The following is a 9,518-nucleotide window of genomic DNA, read 5'->3' as shown; positions in this document are numbered from 1 at the left end:
GCGCGGGCCAGCACATCCTCGGCGTCTGCGGCCCCCCGCACTAGAGAGGGGCGGCTCCGGGATAGGTCTGCGAGCCTTAGCCGAACGTTGAGCGTGGAAAAGCGCCCCCTAGGCCTGGCTAGAGTCCGGAGATGTGTCCCTAGAGGATGAACCTGGGCACAGGTGCCCAGCCGAACCCCCGTTGTTGAACTGAACGGCGGACTTGCGGGAAGATAGTGTTGAGAGTGACCAAGTTTGGAGATTTACTGAGGGACTGGACAAGGGCAGTCATACATCAGGCCTTGCATCCAGGGGTGATAAGGCGGTAACAAACCGGGCTTTGCATCCAATGAACGGGGCCTTGCATCCGGGATGGGGCTAGAAGGTGATAAGGAACTGGGCCTCACATCAAGGGACACAGCGATGAGTCACCCTTTGGAATCTGAGTTTGGAATCTATAGGAGCCCCTTCCCCCTATAGGGCGGGCAGGAGCTGCTGACCCCGCCCTAGGGGCTCCGTCTCAGCTGCTGCCCAGGAGCAATAAGCTCTACTTGCTCAGCCTTTCTGCGTCCCGCCTTCCTTTCTTGCGGCGGGTCTCAGAAGTTGGGACAAAACAGAGAAGGGGCTCGCGGTGGAGTTCAGCTTCATCCGTGCTTTGTGGACGAGGACGGCTGTAACAGCCTTGCCGTTGTCGCCCTGGCCCGTCCTCCACGCAGCAGCCCTGATCCCATCCGTCCCGGGCCATCTCTCAGTACTAGGAATGCACGAATGCACTTGTCTGCAGGTTTAGAGAAGGCCTGCACACTGGAGCCTCACCGTCTGTGGGAGAACGCTCTGGGCTTTGGGATTTTTGAAGGGGAACAGGGGCAAGCAGGAGGGCCTCATGTCAAACGAGTGTCCTAAAAGCCAAAACTAATCGCTTGTCGTTTTAGCAGGGACTGCGAGTGGGGGCGTCACAGGCGTTTCTGAAATACAAAAGGGCCCAGGAGAGCCACTGAGAGGGGCTGAGGACGGCCGGAGTCCTGTCCTAAATCTGCTACATGGCTGAGGGGCTTCTGGGAACTAGTCTTGATAGTGGGGTAGGGGTAAGGTGTGTTGGGGTTGGCTGAGAAGGGGCGTGGGTTTCTGACACTGAGACTGTTCCCTTGTGGGTGCGCCTGTGCGTGCTGGGGGAGGCAAGGAGGCTCACTGGCCCTGCTGAGCGGCTTGGAGCAGCGGCTCCTGCTGACAGCAGCTGCCGAAGCCCAGGTGTTGGACCTGCTGGGGTCTGGCCAGGTCCCAGGCATGCAGGCCGCAGGCGGGTGGTCGCAGGGTGTTTCAGAGAAGGGCCTGGCACTGGAGGGTGGGTGGGGGCAGGGCCTTGAAGCGTGTTTTCCCCTTCTGGGCAAGAGCACTGCAGAGTTGGCAGGCAGGAAGTGCCTGCAGTCTCCCCTCCCTCTTCGAGCTGGCCGTGGAGGTCATGTGTGCCCCTGTTTCTAAGAACCTGACCTGCTCCTGGACACACAGGCCTGGACCGCTTGCACTCGTGCCCACGGGCCTCCCCTCCCCCCAGCTGCACCTCCGTTTCCTTCCACCAACTGAAGACAGCAGTCCAGCCTGATTTATGACCTGTTTCCTGCCTTCCCCATCTCCTAGAGAAAAGCTGTGGTTTTGAGTTGGTGCCGAGGTGTAGTGGGAAACACAAGCACCCCTGGACAAGGGAGGCTGGAGCCTTGCGCACCCCCTGCTCTCTAAAGCCTAATCTGAGGGGCAGGATAGGGCAGGTGCAAGCTGGAGAGAAAGGAGGCAGAAGAGTCTCTTCCGGCAGCAGGAAGTGGTAACCACCTATGGGGAAACAGACTTGCTCTTCCACCCCCCAAGGGGTTGAGCAGAAGGGGAACCTGAGCCGACTCCGCGTGTCCTGAGGAAGCCAGGGCTGGGCTTCTGGTCTCCGTGCTGACCTTCCTACCCTGCAACTTTCCACTCACTCTCTGGCCTCCTTGTGCTTACCTAGGAGCGGGACAGTGAAGGGTGGCCCCAGCTGATGTCCTGGGCGGCCGGGGACTGCAGGCTGTCGGGGGAGTCTAGGGCCTGGAGCACCCATGATGTCCCTGTCCACTGGCAGTGAGGGCCAGCAGCCAGGTGTGAAGGGTGACCACACCGTCTTCTGGGGGGCATTGGCAGGGTCACCTGGGGATGCCAACTTGTGTGGCACCTTGGGGCTCCTATATTGGCTGGGACTGTTCTGCTGCCAACCAACTTGGGCACAACACAGTTCAGGTGCATGTCCAGCGCCCAGCGCAAGGGGGCGGTAGGACCCGGGACCCTCTTCTGGATCTGCAGCAGGGCCCGGCCTGCGCCGCCCCGCCCCGTTCCTGCAGCTGCCGGGGAGGGGGCGGGGCGGGGCTGAGTGGGGCTCTGCTAGCGGAGCCCCAGGTCCCTGCGCGCGGCGGGCTTGGCGCCGCGTGGAACAGCGGGGCTCGACGGCGCGGCCACTCGGCCGCCATGGCCGCGCATGGGAAGTTGCGCCGGGAGCGAGGGCCGCAGGCCGAGTATGAGGCGCAAGTCAAAGGTGAGAGGGCGCCGGGCTCTCCTGGTGCAGTTCCCTGCCGAGACCCCCAAGGTCGTGGGCAGCCGGGAAAGTCCCACCATTGGCCTGGGGCCCAGTGCCCTCCCCCAGCGACCTCCAGAGGTTTGGGGAGAATGCCGCCAGAGCCCCCCCCCCTCACCTCTGGGTTCCCTGAGCCTCCATCTCCCTGTCCCCCCTCTCTGTCTTTGTCTTCCTTTGGCCCCTCTCCTTCCCTTGGCTCTCTCCGCAATTCACCCCTGAGCAGTGGATTCCCTGCCAGCCTCGGGAGGGCTGGGGACACTGGGCACACCACCCCAGAAAGTCTCCTAGCCAGAGTGAAACGAAACAAACACCCTGATTTTGCTGCCGGAACAGTGAAGGGAGCCCAGGCAATGGACGAGGGATGAGAAAGCGCCCAGGCTTCTTGCTGCCCAGTCCCTCTGCCCCCCCCCCCCCCCCCCCCCCTAAGGGCGCAGGGCTGAGGAGCCTGCTGGCCTTCAGAGAGCAGCCTTCTTGGGGTTCATTAAGCCTTGGTGCAAATGCCATGCAAATTAGCCTCGTGCACTCTTGGTGGCCTGTTGCCGGTGCTGCTCCTTGGGGCGGGACTGATGTCTCCTGTACCCGGTTTCCTGGAAGCTTTAGAGCGTCTCACTTGCAATTGCTCCATTTTATCAGCGAAAGAAACTGAAAGTCAGAGCCCTGACCTTTCTGACAGGCACGGGCAGGTTGCAGTGCAGTCAGGCAGCGCAACTATTCGGAACAAAGCCCTGGGCCTCCCTGTCCTGAGGGGCACCTTCAGGGTGCATTCCCTTTCGCCTTTGTCATTTCTCAGAGGGGACTGTGACCCCCAGTGTGTTTCCCCAAGCTGCCTCCCGAGGCTGAAGGACTCGAGACAGCCCTCCCCGGGGCAGGTGTGCTCCGACTTTGCACTGCAAGTGGGGTTTTGAGCCAGTTTCTGAGACGTGCGTGCTCTGGGTCCTTGACAGCTTTCGCCTCTGTTCCTCACCAGACCCCCGGAAACGTTCTGCTATGCTAGAGAAGCAGGATCCCTGTCTTGACACCCCAAATTCTGAAAGGTCAGCATGGTGGTGGCTTGGGAGGCCATCTCCTCTGCACTGCACTTGTCAGCAGAAGTGAGACCGGCTGCTGGCTCACAGGAAGTGTCAGGGCGGGCGCTGAGTCCCGGCTCTGCAGTTTGCACGGATGTGCTGCTCACGCCTGTTCTGCCCAGGGCCCCAGGGCCAGAGCCCTGTGTAAGAGAAACAGCCCCTGCCCTCGCTGGCCTCCAGGCCTAGGGCAACGGTTGGCCACCCTCACCGGATGGAGATATCTGCTGACGAGAGAAAGCCGTACCAAGCAAAGGGTGCGAAGAGGGCAGACCTAGTCTGGGGGAGGTCAGGGAGGGGTGCATCTGACTGAACTCTGAGAGCTGTGGGCAGACATCACAGCCGCCAGTGCGCATGTCTGGATCCCTGTCAAGGTCTGGCTGCCAGGCAGCACCCACTCCTGGCACTGGAGAAGAAAGGAAGCAGTTGGGTGCGCCCTCAGTTAGGATGCTGCTTGGAGGGTGGAGTGGAGGCCCGAGGGAAGGTGCGGTGAGCTGGGACCGCTCCGAGCATGAAATAAAATTGGCTTTTATCACTAGAGATGCCACTCTGATTCAGTGCTCCTGGCGGCAAGTGGCCTGGTCGCTGGCATCAGGCTTGGGGCCCGGCCCTGAGTCCCCGCTGGCCCTGGGCTCTGCTCTGTGCTGTGCTGCTGAACGGTCAGGAAGTCCCCGCCCCCAACGTCCCTTTACCCAGCCTGACTTCCCAGTGGGAGAGTGTGCTCACTGGCCGCTGGCCGGTGCATGCAGGCAGGGAGAGGGCCTGAGGCCAGAGGGAGGCCAAGTTCTCCAGCGGGAAGCCAGGAGGCAGAAGCTGGGCAGGCAGCACTCACAGGGGCCGCCTCTCACCCCACAGCCCTGGAAGTCACGGGTGGGGGCAAAACCCTAACGGTCCCAGTGCCAACATGTTCCGGCCCTGCTGCTGGCGCCAGGCAGGCTTCCCGGGCTCCCCCACCCCCGTTCTCAGTGCAGTAACTGCCAACTGGGCCAGGCGGGCGCTTTCCGCTGCCCTGCAACCTCTTCGGGGGCCCCTTCCCTGAGGGGAGCCTGGCGCTTCTCCTCTGCCACAGCCAGTGCTGCCCCTCAGCCTCTCCGACCTGCAGCCCTGGTAGCTCCGCCAGCTACTCTGCCTCAGCTGCCCCCTCCCTCCAGATGTCCTTCCTCACTTCTTCGGCTCTCATCCCTGACTGTTCTCTGAGGCCCTGCCCTGCCACGTCTTCCCGGTGCCTCCGTTCAGACCTCTGCCACTGTCTGCAGAACACCCCGCGCCGGCGGGCCCGACTGCGCTCTGCTAGTGAAGAGATTAATGAACACACCTCTGGGTGCACAGACGGCGCTGAGACGCCCGCCCGGCCAGGGCCTGTGTCCCTGGGGCACTCCGCTGGCAGCAGCGCTTGCTGGCTTGTTCAGGCGGGCCCTGCTGCAGGCTGCCTGCGGAAAGGGCTCTTAGCAGATCCAGCCAGTGATAAGGCCGCAGCCGGAGCCACAGGGGCCCAGGGTGGGGCTCCCTGCGGGGAGGCCAGGGTGCAGGTGCCCTGGGTGGGGGCGGCCAGGAGTGGGGGCGGGGCAGACAGCAGGCCCGCCTGTGGTCCCTTCGCTTGTCAGTGCGCCCCGGGCCTCGCATGGGGCTGCCCTTTCCGCTTGGGGCTGAGGGCAGGTTTCCCTCCGGGGAGCCCCTAAGCTCTCTACAGGCTTGGCAGGATGCCATGGCAGCCTTCCCGCTACTGTGTGTTTGCGCACGAGAGTGCCCTGCCAGGGTCCGGGCCGGGAGGCAGGAAGTGGCTGGGGAAGCAACTCAGGGGCTTTCCAGGAACCGGAGATGGGAAGGCTCCATGGGGGCCTGGCTGGGCGGCTCCGAGCTCCCGGGCCTTGGCCTCTCCTCCGGCTTGGCCAGCTTCTCCCCTCTGCCCGGAAGCCCTTGTTCCTGCTCTCCCTTCACCGCTCGGCCCCAGCCCGGCCTCCTCTGTGGGGCGCACCCTGTGGTGGCCGACTCTCCCACCTCCGACTTCTGCCAGGCCTGAGCCCAGGTACCCTGTCCCCCAGAAATGCGCTGGCAGCTGAGCGAGCAGCTGCGCTGCCTGGAGCTGCAGGGCGAGCTGCGGAGGGAGCTGCTGCAGGAGCTGGCCGACTTCCTGCGGCGCCGCGCCGAGGTCGAGCTCGAGTACTCCCGCGGCCTGGACAAGCTGGCCGAGCGCTTCACTGGCCGCGGAGGCCGCCTGGGGGGCAGCAGCAGGGAACACCAAAGCTTCCGGTAGGTGCCCAGGGCAGGCGGCTGCGCCCCCGGCAGGCGGGGCTCCTCGCACGGCCTCCGGCCTCCGGTGTGAGCGCCCTCTGTCCCCAGGAAGGAGCCGGCCCTCCTGTCACCCTTGCACTGCTGGGCCGTGTTGCTGCAGCAGACGCGGCAGCAGAGCCGAGACAGGGCGGCCCTCAGCGAGGTGCTGGCTGGCTCCCTGGCCCCGCGCCTGAGCCACATCTCAGACGACGTGGGCCGCATCGTCAAGCAGGTAGGGCCCTGGCCAGGGCGGCGGCAGCGGGCCGGGAAGACGTGGGCAGCCGGGTGGGCTTCGGGCAGAGGGGAGCGGGAGGCCCAGTGCTGACCGAGGAGCGGCAGCTGCCCCGGCTCTCTGGTCACCTCTCCCAGAGCAAAGACTTGGAGCAGCGGCTGCAGGAAGACCTCCTGGAGGTCGTGTCGGAACTTCAGACGGTGAGGCCCGGGCAGGCCCACCCCGGGCAAGGGGAAGCCGTCACACCTTGTCTCGGGAACACCTGGGGCTGCGGGGTAGCTGGACTGGGGGAGGGAGGCGCTGGTCCTGGCTGTGGCCTTCAGCAGCGCCGCCTGGCCGTGGGCCTCCCCGCAGGCCAAGAAGACATACCAGACTTACCACGTGGAGAGCATGAACGCCGAAGCCAAGCTCCGGGAAGCCGAGAGGCAGGAAGAGAAGCGGGCCGGCCGGACTGTTGCAGCTGCCACCACCACCGAGGCAGGGCCGCTTCGCAAGAGCTCCCTCAAGAAGGGCGGGCGCCAGGTGGAGAAGGTGGGCTTGGCGGGCACTGGCCATCTCTGAAGACTGGCTCCTGGCCTTCATCACGGCGAGGCCCCGTCCCTCACTGTGGCTGGGGAGGGGAAGAGTCACAGACTCGCGGTGAGGCCGTGAGCAGAGGTCCTCAGGCTGCCCAGCCCTGGTCCCGGTGCAGCAGTGTCCCTCAAGCTCCTACCTGGTCGTCTGCAGCCTAGCTCTGCCGCCTGCAAACGTGGTGCCTTCCCTTCCAGCCCCTCTCCCTGCCTCACACAAAGCTGTGTGTCTCAGAGGGGTGGGAAGACTGCAGGATGGGTGACTGGGTGGTGTGCAGGGAGCAGAGCCTTTGAGGTGGCCCCGAAGGGAGAATGGGGAGACTGAGGCCAGCGGAAACGCCAGGGTGGAGGTGCCAAGTCAGCTGGAGCTGGGGTTGTGAGTGGGAGGTGTGCGCACAGCCAGGCAGGGGGCATCAGGCCTCCGGGCCTGTGCCGGACACATCAAGGGTGGCTGTGGGCATGGGGCGGGACATGGCGCAATGGGGGTGGGCCGCTCGCTGAGGCGTGGCCTTTGTGCCGGGTTGGTTTCGAGCAGCGTCAAGCCAAATTCTTGGAGCACAAACTCAAGTGCACGAAGGCACGCAATGAATACCTGCTCAGCCTGGCCAGTGTCAATGCTGCTGTGAGCAACTACTACTTGCACGATGTCTTGGACCTCATGGACGTGAGTGCTGCGTGGCTGGTGGGAGCAGCTGCCTCGTGCAGCGAGGCCTGTCTGAGCTGTGTCCTCGCTTCCTCCTCAGTGCTGCGACACCGGTTTCCACTTGGCCCTGGGCCAGGTGCTCCGGAGCTACACAGCCGCTGAGAGCCGCGCCCAGGCCTCCCAGAGGCAGGGCCTGGGCAGCCTGGAAGAGGCCATCGAGGCCCTGGATCCCCCAGGGGACAGGGCCAAGGTGCTGGAGGTGCATGCAGTCGCCTTCTGCCCCCCACTGCGCTTTGACTACCAGCCCCATGAGGGAGATGAGGTGAGGGTCACGCCCCTGCCCCCTCAGTTCCCCCAGCATGGCCACAGAGCTGGCCCAGGAGCTTCCCTTCCTCAGGATTCGCTTCTGCACTCGAGCCTCTGTCCCAGATCTGTGTCTTCCTCTTTCCTGGCTTATTAGTCCCTTTTGTGCGGGCACATTCACCAAGAGTTTCCTGACTGTGTGTGTCTGAAAATGCCCCTTTTCTGTCATTGCAGCTGGTGGGGAGCTCCGCAGGGTGTGGAATCCTGCGCCCCTCACAGCGCTTAAGGCATCGGCCCATGGTCCTTGGCTTTCAGTGTCGAGGAGAGAAGTCCAGTGCCGTCCGATGGCGGGGCTGTTGTAGGGGAACTATAGTCTTTCTTTCTGAACCTGTGAGGACAGTCTCTCCCCTTGGGGATCCTTTTCCCTTCCCAGCACCAGACAGCTTGTCAGTCTGAAAAGTCATAGGCTTCGTATTCATCTTACGCCTTCGATAATTGTCTCCCCTGCATTTTTATTTTCGCTCACTTCCGATGCTGGTAATCGGATGTTGACCCTGATGATCCCAGTCACTTTCCTATTTCCTATCTATCTCTATACCTCTTAATTCTGCTTTCTTAGGGACTTACTCAACTCTCTTCCAAACCTGGTTGGAGGAAAACATTGCTCTCATACTTTTGGCTCTCCAGATTCCTATTTAAAACAACCATTTGCTCTTGTTTCATGGATATAATATCTTCTTGAATCTTCATGATAACTTTTGTTTCTTTGACACTTCCCTCTATGACTTGCATTTTCTCTCTTTTCTATAGCTTTTCTTTTAAAGCTTGCTTTGACCTGTGTCTTCTGTGTGAGAGCTCCTCCCGCTGGCTGGCCTTTCCCGGCCAGCAGTTCATAGATGAGAGGAGGTTCTGAGAGGTGGGTCAGGTATTTGATGTAAGACAGCAAAGCTAATCAACGAAGCACTTCTTCCCTACAGGGAAGGGGCTCAGCTCAGCACTTTGAGGGAGACCCACGAGCTGCTGGGGGACTGGGATGCGAGGAGGTGTGTCTTAGGAGGAGGGTGAGAGAAAAGACTTAGAGGACTTGGCTAGAGTGTGGGGGCTGGCTGCGGATCGGATGCTCTCAGGAAGCCTGACTGGCTGACCGAGAAAGCGGCACGCCGAGAGTCCCTGGTCACTCGTGTTAGCTGGAGTAGAGGGAGGTTTGGCCATGTTTGTGGTTTGGACACATTTCTTTGATTTTTGCAGTGCTCAGATATGATCACCAGGCGGTCTTGTTTTTGTGTTCAGCCACCATGGCCCAGAGTGACCTTGTCTGATTTAATGCTCTGTGGCATTCCATATGTTCGATGGGGTGGCCCTAGCCCAGCTCTGAGCTCTTGGCCAGCCCCAGATGGTGCTGGTGGCCTGGCTCTTTCTTCTCGGTAGGGAGTTTCAGCTCCTTCAGCTGTGAGCAGTGACCCTGAAACCAGAATTCATCTGACTTATACTTTCCAGAAGGTAAATTCTAGTTCTCTACGAACTGTGTGGGTTCGAGGGTGTCTTCTAATGTCAGTGTCCCTGAGGCCTGATGCACTTTCTGTAATTCCAGCAAATGCACCGAAGTGTTACCACTGGAAACACTTGTAAGCACACGGTTCCGTGGCAAGTTCTTTCCCAGAGCTGGGTTACGCTCCCCATCATCCAGTTCAGAAACTTCGGTTTCCTCCTTGGAGTCTGCCCCCGCCCCATGAGACACCCACCCCATTCGGAGCCCCGTCTGCAGACGCTGCTCTTGGCTTTTCTTTGGCTATGAACCTCACTGCTCCGGTGTGGCCACACCGCGCGCGCCGCGGCGCCCGGCTGGGGTCCCTGGGCGCGACGCCCC

The 9,518-nt window shown here is 62.0% G+C and overlaps 1 protein-coding gene across 2 annotated transcripts in view; it reads left to right on the top strand.

The window, feature by feature from the left end:
* The first annotated feature begins 2,454 nt into the window (after window positions 1-2,454).
* Window positions 2,455-9,518, top strand: part of ARHGAP4 (Rho GTPase activating protein 4) — a 12,729-nt gene continuing 5,665 nt past the window's right edge. Inside the window, exons 1-7 of one of the 2 annotated variants that reach the window (XM_004695226.2) lie at window positions 2,455-2,530; window positions 5,676-5,883; window positions 5,974-6,136; window positions 6,274-6,336; window positions 6,491-6,667; window positions 7,241-7,369; window positions 7,449-7,670. In XM_004695226.2, coding sequence (XP_004695283.1) covers window positions 2,464-2,530; window positions 5,676-5,883; window positions 5,974-6,136; window positions 6,274-6,336; window positions 6,491-6,667; window positions 7,241-7,369; window positions 7,449-7,670 — 1,029 coding nt within the window. In that variant the 5' untranslated portion in view covers window positions 2,455-2,463. Of the gene's footprint in view, window positions 2,531-5,675; window positions 5,884-5,973; window positions 6,137-6,243; window positions 6,337-6,490; window positions 6,668-7,240; window positions 7,370-7,448; window positions 7,671-9,518 lie in introns of both variants that reach the window. The other variant, XM_012734514.1, reaches the window with a different exon arrangement.

Source organism: Condylura cristata, unplaced genomic scaffold, assembly GCF_000260355.1.
Source record: "Condylura cristata isolate star-nosed mole 26May11 unplaced genomic scaffold, ConCri1.0 scaffold00057, whole genome shotgun sequence".
In the NCBI taxonomy this organism is placed as follows: domain Eukaryota; kingdom Metazoa; phylum Chordata; class Mammalia; order Eulipotyphla; family Talpidae; genus Condylura; species Condylura cristata.
This window is presented reverse-complemented; position numbering and strand designations above follow the sequence as displayed.